This window comes from Macrosteles quadrilineatus, unplaced genomic scaffold (assembly GCF_028750875.1).
Source record: "Macrosteles quadrilineatus isolate MER2022 unplaced genomic scaffold, UCM_ALF_1.0 Scaffold_5__1_contigs__length_97177068, whole genome shotgun sequence".
NCBI lineage: Eukaryota > Metazoa > Arthropoda > Insecta > Hemiptera > Cicadellidae > Macrosteles > Macrosteles quadrilineatus.
The window spans coordinates 43,370,744-43,398,440 of record NW_026542598.1 but is presented as its reverse complement, the minus strand read 5'-3'; the positions used below and the strand labels follow the sequence as shown (position 1 = coordinate 43,398,440).

Genomic DNA, 27,697 nt, shown 5'->3' with positions numbered 1-27,697 from the left:
CCGACAATGGAAAAATTCAATTTAAATTATTTAAGTAAAGATGAACTTAAGTATGAAATTTTAAGTAGAGGAGAAGATTCTACCTTTGACAACGTAGAAGCACTCAGGAAACAGCTCAGATCTATTTTACAGGTTCAACCAGATGTGAACAATCTTATTGGGAAATTAGCTTTAAGTACTGAACTTCAAACCGTAGAAATTAAGGCAGATCGATTTCAGCTACTTATAGAACAGTGTGATACCCAACCGAGCAACCTGTACATAGCAAGAATGTCAGCTCTATGTACTCATCTGCACCTTAGAATAAGTAATATAAGCGCATGTATGTTAGGTCCAAACTACTTCGGTAAGTTGGACAAATTGAAGGCCAAGTTACAAGAACTGCAAAGCAAATTTGATGAAATCAAAAACCAAGTATCTTTACCTGAATTGAACCAATATCAAGAGGATTTAAATAAGTCAATCGTCGAGGAAGAAAACTTAGTTGAACAGTTAACTAGCCCGACAAAACCTAACAGGCCTAACCTAAATCATACTTCTACACCGGAAGGGACGAATCAAGAAACTACAATTAAACCTATAGAGCCTACTGAAACTAACCTAAATGAAAACCCAAACATGCAAAATAATATGTTAAATATGCCTACAAATCCTAATCACACGCAAATACACACCATGCCTATATACAAGTTACCTAACCCCGATGAAGGTTATCTCAGTAAGATCACAGAATGCAATGAACTCGAATTGACCCCCTTGCTTTCATTTTTACGAAATGCAATAATAAGCAAAAATGAAGCTAACATCACTGATCAACATTTGTATGGCATCTGGCCTAATCACACAAAACGGCCCTTGAGCAAAAAAATCGTGGAATGTAAAATTGTTGGATTCACAATGAATAAGGTAGGCCTACTTGAATCAATCGTAGAAACCTATGTTCCTGTGACGTTAAAGGAAGAAGATGTACCAGATCAAAAGGAAAAAGAACTCGATTTACAAGTCAGCCTAAATACTGCCATCAATGCATCGACCAAAACATCCAACTTCAAATTGATGTTTGACCATGAGCCCAGCTGTGCGCTAACCAACCTGTGGGACAGTAAGAGTCTGCTATGCAGCGACCTAACAATGGAAGAAATGAAGCAAAGCCTGAACCAAAGCATGAGAAATTCAAGAAACTGTGTGAAATTCGACAGACATTGGTGGAGATTATCGCCTAAGAGAGCAAAACATCCATTTAAGTTAAAGTCTCATGTACTTATTCGTACACATTACTTAAGCAATGAGGCCAAGAAGTTTCGTAAGAAAGGTTAAGTAAATGTTTAGTTCAATGCAACCCATGAGTGTAGGCCTAGTTAGTTTGTTATTTCAGGTCATAATTTAGGTCACGGGTTTTATCATGAAAGCAAAGTCCAACTTGTAGATACTTGAAACTTGAATGGAATGATGCCAGGGTTGCAACTTTAGTAGAAAAAGGGAAAAGTTATGTTATTATTAAGATTGATGTATAATTAATTAAGATCGTAGGGACAGAAATTTTTTTGTTATTTTAATATTGTTAAGTTAGGCCTAGTGATTTGAAATGAAAATTTTATGGAGTTCGCTAATAAGTTATTGCACCACAGTATGATTGTATAAATCCGTGAATGTTTGTGACACGAATGGTTTGTATGTTTGTATGATTTGAATGGTAAGTTACTTTTAGATTTAAGGAACACTTTAACTACACTAGACACTTTCACACACAAAAAAAACACAAAACTATAAATTTAAAGTAAAACATCACACGACACACAAAACACAACACACTAGTTAGCTATTCAAAACTGAAATGGCGATTTGGATTTCTCTTTAAAACAAATCACATGATGCTATTTTCCAGGTTGGCCAACACAGAGTTTTTTATTTGAGATTTTGAATGTTGATAAAACAAATGAAAAATGAGTTCTATGATCTTAATGTTATACAATTTCTTAATTGTCAGGGTATATGACTTAAATGTATTTGTAAATAGTTTGTTAGGACAAGAAACATGAACATTTTGAATTATTTAAAAAGATGATTATTGATTATCAATAAAGATATTGCTTTGAATGTTGGTAGCACCGTAGCACGCATGTTGAAGGAATTGATTATCTTGTTTGATGCTGCTGTCTATTAGCCTCTGTTGGAACTATGTTGGATAATATTAATGTTCTGTTCTGTATAGCTATCTCGCGGTGAATTTTGGTACTAAATACTCATCGCAAAGAACACCGCATAGTTATAGAAAAGTTCACAGATGGGAAATATATATTTTCTTTTTTCATTTTGAATTTGAATTGTGTAGATATAAGTAAAAATTTTGTTGTGAAGATTAGTATGTTTATTTCTTTGATTTGTATAAAGAGATTTTAGTTGGATTTTAAAATAATTCAAATTTAAAAAGAGGTAGAGGGATATTTTATACTGATGTAAGGGAAATGTTAATTAAATTTAAATTATTTAAATTCACAGAATATATAATGTACATATAATATCATGATCAATGGCTAACTAGTTTGACTGTTATTACACTTCACCTTGTTGGCAGAACTGGAGAACAGCTGTTAATTAACTAAAGTCATTTTTGTAATGAGCTATTTCTTCAAATCTTTCTTAGTTGGCTGATTCCCTTAAAAATTGTACAAACTCGTGAAAATGTAAGTAGAAAACATTTTAAATATAAGAAATTGATTTATGTAGTATTGTATTGTTAATAATCTTGTTTACCATGTTTTTACCTATGATTATATATATTCTTTTGATTGTCTGTCAGTTAATAACTTTGTAAATGTCAAATATTAAATACTCAACTTTCATGTTACATTTGGATTGAAAAAGCACATGTTCTGAGAATATTTTATAAATTGTAAAATCACCTTAAATTAATTATGTTTGCCTCAATTATGTGAAATTAGTATTACTTTAGTTTACCTGTTATTATTTCTTTTGAAATTGTTACAGACGAGTTCAAGCATTAGGCCTACTGTACTTGAAACAGTCATAGTCCGTAGGAACTGGGAATCACAGCCTATTTAAGCCAGTCAAACCGTAGGAATTTTACCAAGTAAGACTGTTGCCATTTAATTACTGATATAGTAATATTAGGTATCATTTATAAGGAAGATTATAAAGCATTTTCATTATTTTGAAGAACAAAAGTATAATTTGTTATAACCATGCATTGGAGTAATTTGTGCAGCATCCTACCATTTGAGGGGAAACACCGAATGATAGGTTATCTCAGCAAACACCATCTTAGCTGTTAGCTTGGTGTTGAAGAATAATAATTCTAAATTAAATCTTGCCTACCTACTCTCCGGTGATTGGCCTATACAGGGGTACTGGGTAGCGTATAGTGTTTAAGTTGATTATAGATCATAGATCAAACAAGTTAAGGAGTGCAGTATTTTGTAGATGGAATTTTCTAACTGAATTGAAACAAAACAGTCTTTTACACAAAAGAAGGTTAGACTTAGAAGAGTAGTTTAATCAAACATTGACTACAACAACTTTTAGAGTACGTGGACTTATGAAGCATTCTTTTTCTTGAAGTACAATCCTATTGAGCCTAAGAGGGCTGTAATTTAAAATTATTCCGAACTCTTTCAGTTGAACTTTGAATCTAGTAAGAAGGAACAAAACTTGTTGAGAAAAGCACAACAATTAACTTTAAAAGCTGAAAGATAGAGGAAATCTGAAGATAGATCTGAAGAAGAAAGCTTAAAGATAGTGTCGGAAAATAATATGAAATGGCTGAGATTAAATCCTTGAAGTAAGTTTGAAGTTTGAAGAAGGTTGTATGAAAAAAAACCAGTGGATTGCAATTAACTTTAACTCTGGGTCAGTTAATACTGTAGCATACTGGTACCAAAATGAGTAAGAATGGATTAGGATTTGGCACACACTCAATGTCTACGGTTTCATTTACTTTTTTGAGCTTAACTTTTTTAGAACTGATGTCCTTGAATTCTAAATTAATCTGGCTAAAACTTTGACCACTCTGAAGAAAGTGAGAAAGTTACAGACATATTTTCTTACTCAGTTAAAAAGTTAAGTTTCATTGACACTTAAACGTTTTGTACATTTCTTTCATAAAATTTAAATTGTAAACAATCCTATACAGATTAAAAGGAAATAACTGATGGGGGGGGGGGGTGATTTGATTGCAAAATATAAGAAATTATAATTAAAATATTCCCAAAACTTTCCACAAAAATAAATACATAACAATATTTTAATAATATAGATGGAATGATAACATTGGCAGTTATCAATTAATTGTAATTTAATTGAGATGGGGATGCCATCTAGTTGTAACCAAAAATATAAGTGAAGGATGAATGTAGAATTGAGGGCAGTACCATTGTTGCAGACTAAGATCAGCTGTTTCATCAGTCAGGATCATTCATTTAAAGCCCAATGATCATTGATCAGGGACTGCTGGGTCCAGTTTCAACCGATCAACTCAAAAAGCTACAGACATTTCTCAGGATCGAGCCAGTGAGCTCTTTATTGTTAGGCGAGCAATTTATTGTTATGCAGCACTAAGTTAAACCCCTCAGCTACAGTAGGTTAACCTTAAAACGCCAAGTTGTACAATCAACTAAACTGAAATAAATAATTCATTACCTACTTTAAAAGTTTTTACATACTGCTGTACCAAGAAGGCCAACAGTAATATAAACTTAAATATTGTAGAAAATATGTCTTACAATTCTCTTAACCTTTCCAATCCTAAAAAATCAATAATCGAAAATATTTGTTATTTTCACAATATCATAAACTTCATATTTTAATTCGAAAATTTGCAGCCCATGCAAAATTTGCTGAATTCCTTCAATAAAACGTGGACAGAAGTGAAAGAAGTAAAAGGTTGAAGAAAGAGGTACCAGGTGTTGAAAGGGTGGGACTTTGATCAATGGCATTTCATTAGAAGGCCGCATGTGAGAAAAGAAACTGCAAGATGCCATTATTCATATTAATAAAACTGGTACAGTCTGGTGCAGAGCGTCAGCTGCGAGTACAGTCACTGCCTGGCTAAATTAAACCTCTTCTTGGCATATGGCGCACGCACTCACACACACGTACTTGTCATTGGATTTGTTGTGACAGTTGTTTCAACTTATTGTCTAGTTTATACTTTGATTGGTAAAACATGTTGTGACAAAATTCAAAATTGATATTGAATAGTGACAGTTTTTTTGGGTAAATGTTATTTTCAATTGCTTTTTTAGCATGTAAATAAAATATTTTTAGTGATATTATTTTGAAAAAGGTTTCTTTCTTTAAATTAAAAATTTCAAGTAAATATCTCAATAAAAACTTTTAATTTAGTATATAGGATAGGACTATCTTCGGGTTTGACTTAATAATTTCAGGCTGACGCTTTAATACTCTCCGAGTCAAGATTTTAATCGAGATTGAACCGAAAATTAACAATTTTTGTTGTTAGTGCCCACTTTACCAAATATTTGGGTATTTTTGGCCCAAGGTCAAATTAACCCGAGCAGCCCTTGTCCCACAGGTGAAACTTCCCCGCGATCGCGTCGAAACGTGAAAATCTTACACGATCATGAGGATGTCATCGTATTCGTAGTCACCCGCGATCGCAGAGAAATTGTAAACGTCTTTACCGATCATGGGGACATCCTCATCGCCACCCGTGATCCGACAAAATTTTAATTAGAACCATAAAAATGCATTTGTTGTTACAAAAAAATTGTTTCTGTGCTATACGGCAATAGGCCGCGATGGTAAATCCGGCAATGGGTGTCCACGCCAGTGTCATTTTTGATATAAAAACCACAAACGCTTGTCCGAACTATCAAAATATTTTGTTGATCTGCCGGGGATCGTATCCCCTCTCACGCTATAGACCAACACCATGGTAATACAGGCTGAAATAATAATAAATGTTACACTAAAACCTACAATGATTGCGAGATTTAGAAATTGGACCCGTACATCTACTGAACTAAAAATTTACCTCATTTAACCCTTCCTAAGCGGTGGCCGCAGGGCGAAGCCCTAACTACGCGATCCATAATTTTGTTGAGGTTAAAAAATTTATTTCAAAATGTTGATGTTTTTTCCACTTCTTAGAAAGCAAAAAACTATACTGTATATTTGAACGCCTTCAGTATAGTCTAAGCAATACAGTTGCTGTACCCGAATTGCCTAAGACGAATTGCAGGATCGCGTACAAGACCTTCGTAGTCAGTAATTATGTTAGATGCAAAAAAAATACTTGAAATACATACAAAAAATTAAAAATAAACAGTAAAGTTATAAATATAAAAATAACTATAACAAATTGAGTAATAAAAATAAAGGATTGAAAGTAAACTTAATTGGAGTAAGCCAAATCCCGCAAGTTGTGTCCCATGATCAAGTATGGCCGGCCTAGCCTGTAAAACAATGTTATCTGTGTTATTAAATAATAAACTTTACGTGTCAATATGTATTTATTGACGAAAACGCCAGTCAAATTTTTTACACCATAAATTTGGAGTTTGATTTTACAATAGGCATTGTATTGTGACCCGAAACTACAGGGTGTCCCGGAACTCTCTACCAATATTTTAGGGCATTGATCCTGGGTAAGAAACGTACCTAAATATCATATTTAAATTGTCCGGAAGTCCTTAGTTACTCACACAGCCGCCATTTTTTTTTTCAGTTATTAATTTTTTTCTAAAGAATGGTTAAACATACAAAAAGGAAACTTTGCATAAACATTTATTACAACTAGACTAAGCTACAGAAAAATTATGAAGATTTTTCAAATTCATAAAACAAAATGGCGGCCATTTAAAATTTTCTTTCTTAAATAACTCAAAAACCATTGATTTTACAAAAATTTTAAATGGCCGCAATTTTGTTTTATGAATTTGAATAATCGTGATAATTTTTTTGTAGCTTTGTCTCGTTGTCATAAATGTTTGTGCGAAGTTTCCATTTCGTATGTTTAACCATTCTTTAGAAAAAAATAATAACTGAAAAATACAAAATGGCGGCTGTGTGAGTAACTAAGGACTTCAGGACAGTTTAAATATGATATTTAGGTACGTTTCTTACCCAGGAGCAATGCCCTAAAATATTGGTAGAGAGTTCCGGGACACCCTGTATATTAATCCTCAGACTATTATTGTAAGACTGAAGATGGACAATGATATTTAACGTACTGTATCATAATATATTGTTAAAATGCATATTAAATCCTATGTTTAGTTTGGGATAATCAGTAATTATGCTTGTTTACTATTAAACACTTTCTATTAGTACTTTACGTATTGATATAATAAATAAATATTTAAGAGATTGCAAATAGTAACATTAAAAGCGTAAATATACCGAGTAGTGGACAGTGGTGGAAAATTTCTTAAAATCAGTGTTTTTATTTTGTACCTAATATCACAATATGCTGATTCCTGCATTGGTATCCGACACGTAGGGGCATTTAAACTATTTGTTATTATATATTTATTTACCATAAATTATTTTTGTATTCTGTTGGCCTGTGTTCACGCTAGTGGAATTTTCTACGTTTTTTGCAAAGGGATAGTTCATCCCATAGCTTTTATTACTGCCTAATGTTTACATTTTGTTGGATAGTATCAATTGATAAGCTCTAAAGGCATTTGTATCCACAATCAGCCCAGCTAGAATCGAACTAGCGAACTCCAGATTGTTGAGCACTATAACCACTCATTTATCATATGACTTTGATTTCAAAAGTCATGCATATTATAATATAACATTCTTATATCAATATTCCGTCATTCTTGAGTGGCATGTTCGTTAACTACCCCCCACCCCCCCTTATACACAGGTGTGCTACAAGATGGAGGGGAGGTTAGCAGTTATCCTAACATCGAGACGTCATCAGACCCAGCTGTGTCCCCCCCCCAACCCCCTCTGCAAATTCAGGCTACAAATTAAGACAAATTTCCATCTTTGCACTTTGTCTTAACGATTGATCACTGCTATTTATTATGCGATTGGTAGAAAACAGGTGATGTTTGAAAGAATGTGTCTGTAGCAGCAAAGGCACTTTGCACTCGCGTTACAATTTTTTTTACTTCTGTTACTATAAAGCATCTCTATATTAATAGGCAAGCATGTTTCTTTAAAACATTTTTTCTCAGCTAGTGTGCATCGTAGGAAAAATTTACGCATACGGTTAGAAAGATATTTTCCTGCAGATGTGCATAATCCCTTTATAAATTGAAATAGGATAAAAAATAAGCACAAAAATGAATTTTAAATATAAAAAATTACAATGGGTTTTATGGGTTGCCATGCTGGCGACGAAATAACAATGAATAAGTTAATATAAACAGAATTCAAAACAAATGGAAGAAATTCCAATCACATGATTTATTGCGTGGGGTGAAAATATAGAAGTTTTTATAATACATATTTTTGTGGACGATCTCTATTGTAGTCGGGTCTATGCTAGGTTTCATTGTGTTTCTAAAAATAATCTAAAAATCCCTGAAAATAGGTTTTATAACCTCCATAGTCGATGCATTGTGAACGATTGGAACTTTGTAAACGAGATTTCCAGAATTAATTTAGAAATCGTCATAATGAAAGCTGTTATTTGCATCATTTTAACAGAACTTTATAGTTCCGTTGGTTATTTGTAAAATTATTTGCTTCATGATTATTACTGTGAAAAGCTTGGTCCATCAACTATTTTCATACTACTAACTAAAACAAACATATTTTCTGAATGTCAACTGTCGGTTTGGGGATAGCCCTTTAAGATCCAACGATCACTTAAAAAAAGACCTGGAAGCACAAAACATACGCCAAATAACACTTGTAATAATATATTTACACTTATACTGTTTACTAACAAGACGATAAATACATATAAAAGATGTATTTTATATGTATTTACTGTCTTGTCAATAAACAGTATAAGTGTAAATATATTATTACAAGTGTTATTTGACGTATATTTTGTGCTCCCGGGTAATTTAATAACACGCACGATGTTGTGAGAGAAGTTATTTAAAAAAACGAATGAAGAATAAATTGATCTTAAAATAAAACTTAATTTATAAACTGCTATTTAAACAAATTGAGGGATGTTATTTCATTACAAAGTATGTAACATGGGGCAAGTTCTACAGGACATTTTCCGTTAATTTAACAATACTATGTTTATTCATGTTGAAATATAATCCACAAAACCTATTGAGGATTAGGTTAGGTTAGGTCAAGATCAAGAAATACAAATACCATGACAGTGAATTAACTGACAGGTCTGTGAGCCTAAGAACTACTCGAATATACAGTCATATTATCAACAAACAACTTACACCCCTGCCACTTGTTTAACACTTTATATAGTATGTCAATTGTACTGTGAATACAGTATCAAGGTGGCACTGACCTCTCGGCTCTCCGTTTCTCAGGATGGCTGTGGCTGTCTGTGTGATGGAAGATCTCTCCAGGTTCGCTAGGCGAGAAGGCAGGATCCAGAACACTGTGTTCATGTTGTCTGATGTACTGAGCAATCGTCTAAAACATTGTTAGAACACTTTGTCTCTAATACCTATTACAATAATCTGGGTTCATATCACACCTTTGCTAACCTTAACGTAACGTTTGATACAATTAGTTACTCTTACTAACTTTAAATTTTCTGTAAAAATGTTAACATTTTGTTCTTCCACTACTTTTGGTAGCTTTTTACAGTGTCCTTATCTTGGCTTAACTTCCTTCGTCTTTTCACAGAATTACTATGCAAATAGTTATGCAAAACTGGACGTACCTCAAGCACATTACATCTTGTTATAATTTTAGTAGAAAATTTCCCAGGCAAAGAACCATTCTCGTCACTATGATGGATTACAAAACCGAATAAAAAAGTTTTACAAGGAACAAAAGTAAGGATAAGTTTCTGTTAAACGCGTAAGATATATTTACTGTCTAAAATCAAAGGTTTTTACCATCCCATCCTCGTCGCTATTGTTAAATAGAGAGCAACTAAATTCAGAATTAAAGGCAATCATAATTTAATTCTGATTCAAAACTTTAACAAAAACAATCCACTGTAAAACTAAAATGAAAATAAAATTAAAGTCCTTTATTTCCTTATCCTTTATTAAAACTACTGTGTAACCAGCGAACACATAAGAAAATAGAACCGCTACTCGGAGCGCAGGAGCGTGGCAGTCTTACTAGCCGGCGAAACGGACAAAGATGGCGGCGCTAGCCTACAAGTTCTCGCAGCTAGTCTGGGCGCGCGGACCCTTGTGTACTAACCGTCCTCCACGCCAAAGCCATGAAGACAGCAGTGAGGCGCTGAACAACCCCAGTGTGCCGTGTGGGCCGAATGTTTTTGGAAATGTGCAATAAACACTCCCCTCTACACCCCCTGCCCTAGCGCGGCCGCGCGCCCAGCCTAGCTGCGAGAACTGTACCTGTCGGGGAAATAAATATGTGCACTCGAGTTTGAGCCTAAATATCTCAGAGATGAATAATCCAATTTTGTTGAAACAAAAATTAAATATAAGCTGGTTTAAATACATTTTACGTGGTAGCAATAAAAAAATCCGTTTACCAGAAAAATTTATATTGTTGAAAGATCCTAAAAAGTACCGGGTTTTAAGAAACTCTGCACTAAAACTGAAGTTTAAAATTTAATTGTAAACAAACCACTGAGCCAATCGGCCTGCCAGTTGCGGGAGAAATTTTTGTTTACAAATATATATCTGTTTAAAAAACACCTTTGTTCGCATTATTAATCTGTCATATTGGTGCGAGTATTGGTGTTATTTCTTGTGTCACGGCAAACGCGATGATATTTTGAACGAAATGTTCAGTGTCTTATTAACGATGTTAGCATACGTTTTAAAAATAAACATTAGCATAAAAACTATCGTGAGTAAAAATTTTAAAATGCATGGAACTGTTAACAATAAATCTGCCAATAAGCCATACAAATTTCAGAAAGATTGGCTTAGTGGTTTGTTTACAATTAAGTTTTAAACTTCAGTGTTAGTGCAGAGTTTCTTAAAAACCGGTACTTTTTAAAATCTTTCAACTATAAATGTTCTGGTAAACGTAATTTTTTTTTTTAATTGATACCACGTAAAATGTATTTAAACCAGTTTATATTTAATTTTTGTCTCAACAAAATCGGATAATTAATCTCAAGAGATATTTAGGCTCAAACTCAAGCACATATTTATTTCCCCGACTGTAGTCCTGGCGTGTGCAGCGCGTTAGTCGTCTGCTATGCATACCAACTTTGTATGGTCGCCATTTCATTGAAAAGTATTAAAGTATTGATGAGAATAGTGTAGATATAAAAGTTAATTATATTAGTGTAGAGAACAATGTAATTGAGGACTTGACGAACAAAGTACATGGACAATGTGTAGGAGTAAATTTGTTTCCGAATAGTACATATTCCTCAAGATATGAAACAATATGGACAAAAATCATTTTTGTTTAGTACCTAAAAATTATTGCTCAAAAATATTTCAATGTTAGAGTTCGCTATTACTGTAAAATAAGTAACGAAAGTCTTTACAAAAATAAAATCAGGCAACATCTCAATAAAACTGTAATTTTTCTGGGACAATAAATTGAGTGTAATTTTACAAATATATTTGGGAAGTTTAATTTAACTTACAGAATTATCTTTAGTTTATCTTGGATGATATTAAAAGCTAATTAGTCCTTAAAAAGTTGTGCTAAACGGTTGAAAATTCTACATAGACAATATATTTGAAAATTTCTTTAATATATACAATATTACAGTACAACAGTATAAAACATTAAAACACTGCACTCTAAATGTATAGACGACGGCCCGGCGACGCAGCGGGCGTGGCGCGGAGCAGGGGCAATGGATCCCTTTTGTACCTGATTTTTTTAGAAAACCGAACATGATAAAAATATTTGGTGAATCGGATAGTTAAATTTGGCTCCGCTGACGAAATTTCTCTGACCAAAAAATAAAAAATTTCCTCGCAATACAACTTTTTCATGTCTGAATCTGAAAAATTAAACTACATAAGTATTAAACATATTTATAACTCAATTACTATCATAACTAATAATTTTATATTTACACCATCGTTTTCCTCAGTATCATATCTACAAGTGTGCAAAATTTCAGAATTTTTTGTCAACTATTAATGTTGTTTATGATCGTGTATTTGTCGCGGGGTTTTTAATGCGAACTGTGCTCGCGGGTCTTGGATTCAGGCTGTATGACGGACCAAGATGGCGGATTTGGCCACACTTTCAGTGCATTTGGTTAAACGCCGTGTCCTCTCTATTATTATTATTATGTGCTCGCTGTGTGTAACAATCTATTAAACACGTGATTAAAACAACGAAATTAATCAAAAACATATGATTTTAGTCAATTAATATAATTTAAGTTCCAAAATACAAATCAGCTGATTGTTGCATTATTGTCTGACTCACTACGCGTTCACTCCTGTGGCGACACGCTTCTTTAGACAGTGGCGTCCATTAATTAAAGGTGTTATTCGTGCTGTGTTTAAAACTACTCAAGTTTCAGTTTTGATATTTATTATGATAGTGTGTGTCCTGTGCGTGCGTTTTATTCAAAGAACAATTATTGCAGCAGTAAAGGATACAAAGGTTGGTTATGTATTCTTTAATATTTCATTTGATTTCCGATAGTTTTTACTTTTTATATTTCCATAGTCCGTATCATCACTAGCTAGACTATTCATCTAGTATTTCTTCTTGAATATGGAGGATACAGTAATAAAAATTAAAGATAAATCTTGTTGATTACAGTAAATTGTTTAGCAAAAATCATGTATATTTTTATTATAAAGGGAATAACAAACTATTCGTTCTATATCTTTGTATCTGACCCTCAAGAGTTAAAATATTTTTTTATATAAATTATCCCGTATGATTTCAGAATTTCTTTTGTTCTTAGACGATAAAAAATAAATATACCTGCTAAAAATAACTGTTACCGAATATTTTTAAGACAAAGCGTAACTATAAGTTTACCAGTTACCCACACAAAAAATGCTGCCAAAGTAAATTTAAATTCAGACCGTTGTACGTGTTATAATCAAGTGACCATTTCCACGATACAACTATCCTATATTTTTACGGGTTGAAATGTTTATTATCTACAAATCCTGTTTAGAATTAGGTTATTTCAGGTTGTGTTGGGTCAGGATAGTACTTGTTAAACTAATGTTATTTAAATCTAACTAATAGTATAAATTTGTAAGGTTTGTGTGTGTGAAAGTTTGTATGTTTGTTTGAAGTTGATTAACTACTGGTTGGATTAGGCTGAAATTTGGTATGGTGATAGCTAACATTCCCATACACATATTCTTATCTCAAAAATCCTTTCGGGCTTTACCCCAGTGGATCTGGAGTTTCTAATGTTAACCTTATGAGTATTCATATTTAAAGGGAATTAAAGAATTTAGTCAGCTGTTTCAACTAAAAAAGTTGGTTCCATGATATGGAAAAGCATTAAAAAGTTATAAAATTTACACACAGGGTGCAGCACTATATTTTTTTTGCATTTATGTAAACAGCTAATTTGAACTAAGCAGCAACGAACAACTGTGAGACGCAATGAGAACTGTCAAAGTAGGATTGTTTACAGTTATGTTTATGTTTTTAATGTCACGAATAATTTGTGATTTTTTTTAAAATTTGTAATGCTTTATTTTTCTTTATTGTTTAGGCGAAGAGGTAGAACATTATGGCTATGGTAGATGTGTAATACCATAGTAAATTTAAAGAAGCAAATTTTATCAAACTTTGTCCTCCCCCACTGCAAACGCAAAGCTTGAGTATAACTGCAATAAACAATTTAAACTTATATGCCAACCCCGTACGGAGGACGGGTACCCTACTCTGCTAGTGATATTATATAACAAAGTTATAAGGTTTACCAACAGGGTGGAGAACTATTAATATTTTTTGCTTTTGAAAACAGCTAATTTAAACCAACTAGCAACAAAAAGCTGTGATTCACAATGAGAACTTTACTTTTTTCTATTGTTTAGGTGCAGTGGTAGAACATTATGGTTGCCCTATGGTAGATGTGCTATACTATAGCATAGGCCTACCGTATAGTAAAAGAATCAAAATTTCTTAAACCGCGTCCTCTCCCATCGCAAACGCAAAGCACGAGTATAACTGCAATACGCATTTTATACACGCTAACACCGTACAGGACGGGTACCATGCTAGTATGGAATAACTATGACATTTTTCAGCAGATATTTTAGTAAAAGTCCAATCAGTCAAATGGGAATTCGCTTAGTCTGCAGGTTTTTTGCGGTGGGGGTATTTATGTATGATAGATTAACTATTCAATCAAACGATACATTGTCCGCTGATATTCTTATCAATTGACATGTGACTGACAGGTCAGTCAATTAACATTGACATCACGGCCTCCAGCAACGTTAATGTCGATATTCTAACAAACTAAACACGTTTTATCCGGAATGAAATTGTCGGAAAACTAATTATAAAATAACATTCGAACGAATACCGCCCAAAGCGGAGTGAATACTTTTGAAGTCTTTGTCACAAATGACAAATAGTTTTGACTATTTTAAATGAAAACGAACACAAAAACGAAATTAATAGATATCAAAGATAAAATATTCAATTAGAACAAAAGATTTAATTACTGCGCTTTGATGGATTTATTTTGCGTGTTATCGGTTATTGATTGCGTGATTTTATGATTACGTCCAAACAATACTAGGGTGGAACGCGGAGGTAGAAATTACAATTGTTTTTCACTTAGATAATGTGATGAACAAAGCTAAAACTCAATAGAACTTGGACTACTGTACAAACTAAAACCTGACATTACAGTACAGTCATCATTGGTACCAACCTCGGTAAAACAAGTTCCTCGATAAGACGAATTTAAAAATCCCCTTGAAACATAAGGGTCAAAAGGTAAATTCTAAAACACCTCTATACAACGTTTAGGCATAGAAAAATACTCCCTTAGTAGATTTCCCATCCTTATGGAACAGCTGAAGCCAATGTTACTGTTAGTTCTGTCCGGTGTACTGTAACTGTAGAGTCGTCTTTTGTTTACAATTTGTTTCTTGCTTTTCAGGGGGTGAAAATAGATTCTGTACATATTTTATGTTCGAGTTTTCGACCATGGGGCAAACTCTAGGAATGAATCAGTCATGTATATTTTACAGAGAATTAAAAAAAAAAAACCGTTAATACAAAGTTCAATCAGTTAATTGATCTTAATTAGTGACGAACTTTTTGTGGCCCAATCTAACGACAAAATCGGAAAAATTCAACGTACATTAAAAATATATTTTAAAAGACGAGCGTCAAATGGCCAACATCAGTCCACAGTGACAGCTGCTTGCTTTAATGAATTCCGGCGAAAAACTAACAAATTTGCATTTTGCTTTCAAGGGATAAGGCTGACATTAGTCGACGAGTTTGCATAATACGGTCTTACTGGAGCGTGATGGTGCTTGAAACGAAGGAATTCGGGGTCTTTGAAGGTGTAAGAAATACATTGGGAGATGTGCGAGTAAATAAAAATACCCGGCCACGCTCGAATCTAACGCGAGCATAGCTCAAGGGGATGCAGTTTCTTAACTGGGCTACCCTAATATCGATTGAAATATCTATTCTATTAGAAAACATTTTTCATAATCAGCAAGTTTGGTTGGATTAGGTTAGGTTAGGTTATAACAATATCATTTTATAATTGATATATTTGAAAATAACGATTATTAGTTGATATTTTTAATCGATATGAGGGTAGCCCAGTTAACAAAATTGTACCCATTTTTTCTGAAGGATAATACATTTAACTGATTCAGAAGTAAAATGCATATTGTTTCACTGATTAAGCGAAGTGGTGAGGTCCATTGTTAGCTTCGGGACATACTATTGACAAGTATCTCGGTTAATTTTCAACCGATTATTTTGGGTTTGTAAGGGCCTAACCTAGATAAAAGCATAATTATGAGTTTCAAATAGATAAAAACTCGGACAGAATGGATATAAATGCAATTTTGAAATCATGGGAAATGTCTGTGTGTAATTCCTCGATATCTGTAACAAGTGATTTTACCATCGAACAATCATGTGATAATTTCACCCATTACAACCAGCAGTAATTTAGCGGCTCTCAGATAAAACACACTATTCCCGTTAACACATAGTAAAGGTTGAGAAAACGAGTAGCGAAACCGATATGGTAAGCTTATAGATGCACATCGAGATCTGGATGAACGTCCGTTTGCTACCAATATTCAAACAGTCACCGTTCAAAGATTGAACTTTGTCACATAGTTTACTATCAACTCCGGCACAGATGAGGCCGGAAGGTAGTTATAAGCCCAAGTCGAGGGTTATGCAAATTTTGTAATCCGTGTAGAGGTGAGGGGAGGGGCAACACGGGACCGAGAGATAAGACAGGTCAGCTAACTTTAGCCCTAACATATTTCTACCTGTTTAAGCTACAAGACAAATTTCTGTGTCACCGCTGCAAATGGCATTGTCATCATTATAACTCTTGTAGGCACACAATTAGTATTGTAGTCAACACAGTTGTAGTTCGAAGTTCTACGATATTACACACTTTTATCCGTAAATTCTTTGGTCTATAACGTGGAAATATCAGTTGAATTAATTAAGTTATTGTTTTTATAGGGGAAAAATATTCCTCTCTGTTTGCGTAGGCAGTGTTTTCACGTAGGGGATTATTATTTCCAATTTATATTACATTTGGAACATAAATTATCAAGCGGACAGACGTATCAATTTACCGTACGCTGTTAGATAAAGAGGTTTACACGGCCAAGAAAAAAAGTAAAAATTTTCTTTGAATGTAGTTTAGTCTTTAGTAGTGGTACGTCAGAAGGCATACATAAAAGGGCCCTTGAGAACCACATATGGAGACTATAGTGTACAATCCAACTTTCCTAATCTTGAGGGCTACAGTGTGCATAGTCCAAACTGTTTCATCATGGAAATCACACTGGGTGAATTCTAACCTTTGTCTTCGTAGGGACTCTAACTATACCTGTTTACTGAGGCGCGCGTGAACTCCGAGCTCTCTCTGCAAGGCTGGCAGGTAGGCTCTCAGGAAGGGCAGCACGAAGGGTCTGAGAGGGAAGTTCGTCACGTCTTGTAGAGAATGATGGAATTCTTCCACGGTCAAGCCCGCGCCCTGCAACAAGAAACATCCGGAGATTAGTGATGTAATTAAGTCGAGTACAATGGTAAAATATAAACCCGTAACGAGGAGATACCAATGTGCAAGAGATTACACTGGTAACACTGGATAAGGGACTACCAATTGTGTTCTTTGTAACCAAAGGCACTACCATTTTTGCAGAAAAAGATTCTGGTTGTCTTATGAAATACAGTTGAAGCATTAACTACACAAGGACAAAAGCGTGAACAAATATAGAACACGAATATGAAGACTGCGAGGGCTAGTTACCACCCAGTCTGAATATATAGTAGTACAACACCTCAAAGTTTTTTGGACAACTGACGTTCTTCAGGGTATAAAATATTAGTAATTCGAAACACCTGCACAAAATAAATGTTCAGACAATTCTTTTACACATTGAACCATTGATACAACCGATTGAACGTTGACATGGACCAATACTTATGGATATGTGTAAAAAACGTAATTAGCTACCACCGTATTAGAAATTTGAAATACTCATTCACAAAACGTTGGGACAACCGAACGATGGACAAATTAAACTTTGTACAATCGAAAGTAGACATCGACTCTATGCTTATGGAATAATGTCAAAACAATGTATTGATTATCTTGTATTGACTATGATATTTGGCACCTTTGCCACTAGAATGGTAATAACCTTGTTCACAGAGTCATTAGGCCTTACATCTACAGTTTTACTACTTAAAATATACATTCTACAAGGTAAAATATTGCGGTACTTACAACGAGATTAAGGACGAGGCTCTTGACTCTCTCGCCGGTGTCTGGAGAGATGTCTTGGCCGAACTGAACCAAGGTGCTGAGGAACCTCTTGACCTTGCCCAGGGGACGACCCAGAGGGGTGGAGTCCGAGAGGGACACGGATAACGCGGGACCTGCAAACAAAGTCAAGATGCACTCGTGGAAAGAGGTACACTGAACGTGTAGAGAAAAAGAAACTGATTGAAAATTACCAGTTGGAAATATTACGTGGGAAATCAACGTGATTTAAGGTACTCGTATACATTCATTATTTACCACAATTTTCAAGAAGTTACAACTATTATTTTTAGTTTCAATTAATAATATTACGAGGTGGTGGTCTTCTATGCTGAGGGAGTAATTAGAAAATCACGGACTTGAGTTATGTCGCATCAGTTGCAAACATCAAAGTTGCAGATCTTGGACATAAGTTGCAACAGTTGCCAACTTGGACTATTAGTTCCAGTTTGTAGGCTTCACTCCTTGCCCAGCACTGATCTTTGCCGCATTTGCCGTACCTGTAAGTGGAGAATGATTTTCTAGAATATTGTGAGAGTTCTCATAGATTTGACATGTTGTTTTAGAATGCTTCAAGGCCAAGGGCACGGCAATAGTGAGTTTTGAGTTGTATGGCAAAAACGATCAGCTCTGTTAGGCTATATGTTAGACTTTATGGGTTATTTAAGGATGAGAAAGATGCATGGCTTGTTTTGTGTCTGTTCTTGTAGTTTTTTAAACTTTGGGTTTGCAGTTACTTAAAAATTGCAATGCTTCTAAGATTAAATTATAATTTAGTAAAACACCGTGCAAATACTAGGATGATTTCATGTGTAGGATGGATGGATTTAAAACTTATAAAGGCTAATAAGGAATCAAGGTAAGAACAGCTTACCTTACAAGACCGGAGTTATATTTTCACAATATCAAGGATAAAGATTTTCAAAATTTAGTTACCCGCTGAACTTGTTGCAAATGTACAGCTTTCAGTGACAATACCGTATGCTAATCTAAGTAACTTATTTTTTTGCCTGTTGATGAATGTATTTATTTTGAAATGAGTCGTAATCTGCAATCTATTTTTTGTTTGTTAATGTCATCTTGGGCCCATGCATTTATTGGTCTGTAAACAGTCCTTGCGTATAATTTGTAAATTGGCTGCTTGCCAACGAGATAAATAAATAATTTCAAACTATGATATCAGTCTAGGTACTCTTTGGACAAAACAAAACTTGTATAGGGCCAAAAACTATAAACTATCCAAACAATAACATATTATTATCAGCGGAATGTAACCTAATTATGCTGCAAATTTCACCATATTAGTGATAGTTCTACAAGACTTTCTGTGAATAACAGCTGTTGCATTTGAGAATGCCGCATATGTAAACCACCTGTTTTATAAATACCAACATGTTTTAAATTGCATCCAACTGCCACGGAATGTTTCCCATATCCCGTCTCATCAGTAGAGCGGCACAAAGAGTCGACCTCATTTCCGCCATTCCTGCTGATGACAAGTTAATTCCGCGGGAATATTCCAATTAACTCGCATTTCTGGAATTACTTGATGCATTGGCGATGTAATACGAAGGCGTTTACGAAAGAACGGAATCGAAGGATCGGATAAGGAGAGTTTGAGTTTCGTCGTCACGGCGGATTTTACATTGTAAATAACTGGGTTAGCGGATCAGCTGTGTATTGTAACGTGGTGGGTGATATGGGCAAAACTAGTAAAGGAAATATTTATTTTTGTAACTATTTACATATTTCCTACAGTTACTATAAAGCATATACATAAGTCTTTCAAACACTTTACAACATGTTTTTAGGTTATGTTAAATCCAAGCGTAGAACGGAATGAGAAACGCCGCACCAGCTGATCGTAGTCGTAGTGTTTAAGTCGTCAATCGCCTATCTTTAAGTGTTGCCAACTTTTTTCAAGCGTATTACGTGCCTAATAAAAGCACACTGTTGTTAATTGGTTGGAATACTTGTGGCAAAACAATTAGTGCGGAAAAAAACAAGTGCGGCAAAAGTAATAATGCATCAATTAGTTACTTGTCGTGCTATAATCATTGTAAGGAATTCACCTTTGACAGGTAACTGTAAGATAAAGAATTTGGATTTATGATATAAGAGCATGTAGTTCTGTCCAAAAGTGTAATTTGTTTTTAAAATTTCAACTCGGGTGTGGCTTTTTTATGGCTCTCCATGAATGGCGTTTCACGATAAAAAGTCAGTTCTACCAGAGAAACTCAACCTCTTTTATCTCCTTTTATCTCTTTTATCTCCTAAAGGTACTTGAAGGGTAAGGTGGTCTCCAAACCATCTTAGTCACAGTTAAAATTCATTGCTGATTGACGGGGTGTGAACCAGAACCTCAAGTCAATAAGTTCTGCTCTCTAAACACCCAGATGTAAAACAGTGTACTAATTGGCTTTTCCCTCTTTTTTTGGACTTGGATCAAAATTTGCCCAAAGAAGAGAAAAACTATGGGTCAAAGAGCTTCAGTAATTGAATAATGGGTGTATAGCAGATAAGGTTTGCTATAAACCTACAATATAGCCCAATGACTAAAATCTGTCAACTAGTCACTGGGATATGAAATAATTAATCTATTAAACAAAAACGTCGACTTTAGATAGTAACAAGACCAGGGTGTGGATAGTTCCCTTTCAAAACGTAAAATGCCATTAACGTAGAAATTACACAAAATAAAATAAATGTCAGTAGTTGAATTGATAAAGTGTACAAAAGGTACTCAAACAATAGTCTATAGTGACAATAGTAGGCCACTAAAAGTTGACTTTTAATGGGAAAACAATGAAACATATCTGTGAAATATTTAACGGGAATTTCACGATAACTTCTCTCTGGTCAAGCATAGATTCCGTAACACAAGTGATACAAGTTTTGGACATGTTGACCAATCGATGGGGACTCAGGTGGCGGAAAGTTGGAACAAATCCCGAGACAACTCACTACACTGTCTCGACAGAAGTCTGCAGTGCCTTCAGTGCTCAGCACCTAGCCATCAACAATCTGAGTCGTCAGCACGTAATGTTGATGTCATTTGTGTTGATAAATAGGACATTTGAATAACTTATTTTGAAATTGGGTAATCTCAGCAAAAATGATCAACAATTATGTTTAAAGTTAGTAGGTAGGCAGACGTTTATTATCTGCGTTTTACTATAGTTTTCCATTTCCGCAAGTGAAATAGTTATTCATTATGTATGTTTTATGTGAAAGGCATTCTCTATAATTTACGGGGACATTCAGATCATTAGGCCGAAATTATTTACAGGACATTGAGACTGACTGACAGAGTTGTAAAGGCATTTTTACCACCTACGTTACGATCCTCCCAAAATGTGATCCATTTCATAAATAGATGATTTATTGACTTTAAAAAACACCATTGCGAGGGGAGCATTAATTGTGCCAACTGACCTGAGTCAGGTAGTCGGGTATTCCTGAATTGCTCCAACTACTCCAGGGAGCCACCCGGTAAGTTCCCTAACTAAGCCACGTGGCGGTCGTCTTTGACTGTATAATTCAGTAGGTTAGGTTAGGTAGAGGTTAGGTTAGGTTAGGTTAGGTTAGGTTAGGTTTGGTTAGGATAGGTTAGGTTAGGATGACTCTTAAACAAGACATTCCTTCTGCCGGCAACCTACTCCTACCTGGCTTGGGCTTGGCGCAACTAAGGAACATTTTTTGGTACCCTTTGAGGGCTTGGAGCAATTAATGCACGACCGAATGCGAAACAAAGCCCTGGACAAAATTTCCATCCCTTATCGGTTTGAGTTCCAAATACAATAATCAATGGAATTACTTACTTGTTTGGCCGTTCTGAGAGTACAGCGGCGGCGTGGTGTTGCCGTTCTGGAAGGGAGGCTTGGGGCTGTTAGGCTGGCTGGTGGGGGTGGTGGTAGGTGTAGTGGGGGCCGGGGTGGGGGTGGCTACCAGCGGAGGCGAGCTGCGGACCCGCGCACCTTCCGGACTGTCTGGAGACTTGACTCTCTCCTTCACACCTGTAAAATTACCACATTGTAGACTAAATGTCATTAGAACACTAGAACACACTTCTGTTGTATTAATCTAAACCATTTAGCCTATACTTTGTAGTCCATACTAAAAATTCACAACTCATGTAATCTACTAAGACACATTTCGGCCGTTTCGATAATTTTTGATAAAATCGCTTTACAATTCATATAAAACAACCACTGTATCTATCGTAGCCCATACATTATGTGTTTGATGGAATTGTTGCGGGTCATGCAGGAATATGTTCTTTTAGCATCGGGATATGTCTATAGGAACCCACTTCTATATCCAGGGTATGGCTGTAGGAACGAGGAGGTTGGGCGTAAAAGAGGGAAAATTCATTTATCCATGCCAGCTTGAATTTCCTGGAACTCGAACGCTAAAATAATGTGATATTTGGCTACACCTTGTGGAGATCCAAGCGTTGACACCTGTATTTGGTTGAACAGCAGAGTTCAGGGGTTGGACCCTCGAACACAGGCATTGAACGAGTAGGAACTTTAGAGTGAAATAGAATTGTAGGCAAAATACCATCTTTGGGGTCTTGTGGGAGGCAATATTAACTGATTATGGGGATTTTATTATGATGCTTCACAGTCTTCAGGCTGTTATAAGACTGAAAGAGGCTTTAGGCCTTTTGGGAACCTCAATACAATGGTACACGGTTAGTTAGTCCGGAATATAACCTCGATTTTGTTCATAAACTAGAAATTATATTTTTGATACTAGATTTTGGGAGTAGGAAGCATAACTGCGGAATAAAATATGCTAACTACATTTAATCGTTAAAATAATATTAATTTCACCACAAAACAAAGCAATTAATCATATCCAGTTTATGGTTGACATTCAAGTTATGTTAAAAAGTTGAAGCCTCCAAAGACAAGCCCAACAACAAAGACCGATAATTGTGAAAACATTAAATACCTTCCAGTCCATTTCGAAGAGTCAACCCGTTCTAATTACTGGACAGTCAAATGAAATGTCACAACAATATAACTTCTTTCGGCTCTACCTGTGGGGGACAAGTGTATTAATTTTCATATCTCGCAGTGCGCGTCACAGACAAGACAGTGGTCAGACTGGGGGGGGGGGGGGGGCAATCATCCACTGGCCGGGGGCACAGGATTAAAGGATGTTGTAGTCAAAGAGGCCCCCTTGAGGGGGGAGGAGCCCCCCACGAGCCACTCTGAAGTGACCCGACCTCAACATCACTTGACATTACAAAGTGATCGCTCGCGGCAACTGTCAGTGCTGGCTTGTGATTGGTCCGACCGACTCGTTCTTACAGCTCATTGGCCGGCACGTCGGCCAATCAAAAGACCGCCGGTGGTTTTATATTTTAATTTATGCGTAGCGTGTCGCCTTAGGATCGCTTAGGAGAGTCAGAATGTTACTACTGTAGGTTAAACAGAAAGTATATTTTTTTGTTATACTATTTCTCTGGAAGACCGGTTTATGATTTTATTTTAATTCATTACTGAAAAAATTATAGTAATACATATCGCCATAGATAAAGTACAATTTGTCATTAGAAAAAGAATTTGTGTATTAGGATATTTTCTTGATGCTTATATACATTCTCATGCATACAAGGGTTAAGTACATTAAACTGGATCCCGTACAGTTATAAACAAAAAAATAAAAGCCATTTAAAGCTAAAACTGCAAATATTTGTATCGCCTTTTATAATAAATTGATGATCCTTTCAATACATCATACACTTTTCCCTCCAAAATTTAACGAACTTTAATAATTAATTGATTTTTGAATCTAGATGTAATCCATACTCCTTATAATTAATTTAAATGGTATGTCAGTATGGTTTAGAAGTTTGATAAATTAAATTTAAAATTTTAACCAGTTGTTGGTGTCATAACAGTTGAAACAGGTGCAGTTTTATTCACAAGAAAGTGTTAAATTTATCTTAATTAGTTTTCTTACCATGTATGAGCAAATAACTAACTCAAAAGCCCACCTCAACTTACTCTGTCCAATTTAATCCAATAAATATCAATTTTCATTTCAAACATTTTTATTTTGTTATATTTTAACGAATATTAGTAACTGTAGTTTTAAAATGTATATTTTTACAGTGCAGCAGATACAACGGCGCTGTCTAGCAATACAGGGCCAGGCGTGTGCTGCGGGTATAGCGTCGGCAGAATGCCACGGCGCGGCCCGCTAACACTGACTTGGCAGCCAATGTAAACAGAGTGTCTTGCAACCATATGAACAAACTTTGTCACGTTAATAAGCATGCCAAAAGAAACACAAATGTAAAATAACTTGTGTTCTATCTCATTCCGTTTTTGGTCTATCTGCATGTACGTGGTTTTTACAAAACATTCATTACATCTCCTTAACTGTTTGAGTTACAGCGTTGAAATTCTGTAAATATGTTTATCTTATTGACCAATCCTATTGTGCAAAATGAACACAAGCTCTTAACCAATTTTAAAATGGTGGGTTTTAAAAATATTTTTTGGCAAATTCCACAAAAGAACTTTAATTTTACTGTATTTGCAAGATATGTAAAATTTAGTAAATTTTTTGCAGATTACAACGATATCTCATAAGCTTAGTTTGTACAAATAATGACTGAGAAATTTATTTTTTTCTGCCATACATACGGTTTTCTCCATTTAAACGATGTTAAATTGATAAAACTACTTTTTAACATTGATTAAATGGAGAAAACTGAAGGTAAAATTATTCCTCAGTTATTCTCTGTCTAAACTAAGCTTATAAGATATCATTGTAATTTGCATGAAATATACTAGATTTTACCTTTCCTGCAAATATTTTGATTAACGGTTTTCATGGAATTTGGCGTTCAATATTTTGTAAAACCGCAATTTTTTACGTTTCAAGGGTTATTTTACACTAACAGTCAATAAGATAAACATTTTTACAGAATTTCCACGCTGTAGCTCAAGCAGTTAAATAGTTATGAACGCTTTTGTAAAAATCACATACATACAGATAGACCGAACACAGACTGAGATAGGCACATGTTATATTACATTCTTTGTTTCTTTTAGACATGCTGAATAACGTCACAAAGTTTGTTCATGTGGTTGCTGTCATTAGATTAAAATTATTAAATAATTATACAGAATTCATGAAAGGTTGTGTATCTCTATTTTAACAAAAACTCAATCCAAATATAAACAATAACACACAAAACATATGTTGAACAATTACCATATGTTATTGATATATTAACTACTACTGTCATCCCTCCTTCACAAGTCAAATTGATTTGGTTTTCTTCTAATCCTTTCCCCTCGTCTTACAACAGGAGTTGAATCATTGTTATGTAATTCTGACCTGGACAATTTACCTTTAATCACATCATGGGAGATTCTGAATGTCTTGTCTCTTCTTAGGAACCATGAGTTCCTTCGGTATTCTCGTCCATCACCAGTCTGGATTTTGTACGATCGAGGTTCAGGACCAACTTGAACAATCTTTGCCCTCAGCCAACACTTTGGTTTGAATCTAAAGAGCACTGGTTCATCGAGTTTAAATTGATCAGGCTCTGTTTTCCTCACATCACCGTACAGCTTCTCTCGTCTTTTAATTTTTTCTAGCTGTTTTGAAACATTCTTTATGACCATCGGAATAAGGTGGTTGTTTGTAGATGGAAGAAGAGTCTTTGTCCTCCTACTCATCAGCCGCTGAACCGGGGAACCTAGGTTACCTCTTGGTGTGTTACGGTGATGAAGAAGTGCAAGATAAATATCGGACTGTTCTTCTTGACACTTGAGGATCAAGTTTTTCCCTTCTTGGACATACCTCTCCGCTAGCCCGTTGGATCTTGGAAAATGAGGAGATGAAATTCTATGATTAAATTTCCATTCGGATACAAATTTAGTAAATTCCATAGAAGCAAAACATGGCCCTCCATCAGTTCTTAGTTCATCTGGAATACCATGAGTTGCAAAGTACTTTTTTAGGTGTGTAATAACAGTAATGCTACTTTTGTTCCTTAGATTTTCACACTCAAAATATCCTGAGTAACTATCAGCAACTACTAAGAAGTCTTTACCTCCACATTCAAAAACATCAGCTCCGATGAACTGCCATGGCCTCACTGGTACTGTTTCTTGAAGGATCACATCTTGAGGTTTATCTCGTTGATATTTGCTGCATACATTGCACCTTGCTACATATTGTTCAATATCTCTTTCCATATTAATCCAATATACATAGTCACGTCCTGTATTAATTGAACTTTGAACACATTTGTGAGGACGGTGAATATTCTGTAACACTTCATGTTTCATTTCATCAGGTATAATCAAACGGCTTCCTTTAAACAAAAGACCATCATAGCAACTTAGTTCTTCTCTGAAAGTGAAATATTTTACCAAGTCCTTGTCAACAGTGCTTCTTTCTTCGGGCCATCCATTCAAGATCATTTCCTTCAACTTAGAAAGCTCTGTGCATTTTCCAACACTAGTTCTGATTCGAGAAACTGTATCAGAAGACATGGGAATTATCAACTGAATATCAAAGCTGTGAGGTTCATCATCTTGATTGTCATTGTAGCAATCTCTACTCAAGGTATCGGCCAGATGAAGCTCACAACCCCGCTTGTACACAACTTTTGGTCGATATGGTAATATTTCCAAACACATTCTTTGGATTCTGGGAGGAGCATCAGACAACGGTTTCTTAAAGATAGCCTCCAAAGGCTTATGATCTGATTCAATTATCAACTCCTTGCATCCCCATACATACTCATGAAACCTTTTGCAAGCAGTCAGTATTGCGAATGTCTCTTTTTCAAGTTGACTGTAGTTCTGTTGTGATTGAGTCAATGCTTTGGAATTATAAGCTACGGGCTGCCCAGATTGTAACATAACAGCACCTACTGCATAACTGCTTGAATCCACAGATAGAGTCACAGGAGAGTTGGGGTCATAGTAACGAAGCACAGGAGTTCTTTGCAGTTTTTGCTTTAACTTGTTAAATGCTTCTCGTTGTGGCGTATCCCAGAACCAAGCCACATTTTTCTCAGTGAGAACTCTTAGAGGTTGAGTATCAACCGAAACATCTGGTATAAACTTTGATAAGTAAGTTATACAACCTAAAAATCTCTGAAGCTCAGACAAACATGTGGGTTCCTTCATTCTTGAAATGGCTGCTACTTTGTCAGGATCAGCTTGTAACCCTTGGTCTGAAACTATGTGACCAAGAAATTTCACCAACGGTTTAGCAAATATACACTTTTCTTTGTTAAGTGTAAGTCCTGATTCACTGAGCTTTGTCATTACTTCATTCGTAATCTTTTGCAGGTCTTTTTCATTGTTACTGTGAATGAGTATATCATCCATTGAACACTCTACATTCTTTATTCCTTTGAGCAAGTCTGACATAATATACTGGAACACTTCAGGGGCCGATACCAAACCAAAGGGCATGCGTAAACAAGAGTAGCGCCCCCAAGGTGTTGAAAAAGTTAGTAGTTTGGATGTCCTCTTTGTAACTTTTATCTGCCAGAATCCTTTTTTACAATCAAGGATGGTGAATAAAGTAGAACCATTCAATCTAGCTGAGATGTCCTCTAATGTAGCCAATGGATAATGTCTACGCTTTACATTTTTGTTAAGATCAGTT

The 27,697-nt window shown here is 35.1% G+C and overlaps 1 protein-coding gene across 1 annotated transcript in view; it reads right to left on the bottom strand.

Moving 5' to 3' along the window:
- The window catches only part of LOC128995558 (protein CBFA2T1-like), a 145,769-nt gene that overhangs the window by 5,260 nt on the left and 112,812 nt on the right, over positions 1-27,697 (bottom strand). The window contains exons 6-9 of the mRNA XM_054420576.1: positions 21,859-22,053; positions 18,002-18,153; positions 17,099-17,245; positions 9,434-9,561 (exon numbers count right to left, since the gene is read on the bottom strand). Of these exons, the coding sequence (XP_054276551.1) occupies positions 9,434-9,561; positions 17,099-17,245; positions 18,002-18,153; positions 21,859-22,053 (622 nt within the window). The remainder of the gene's footprint in view (positions 1-9,433; positions 9,562-17,098; positions 17,246-18,001; positions 18,154-21,858; positions 22,054-27,697) is intronic.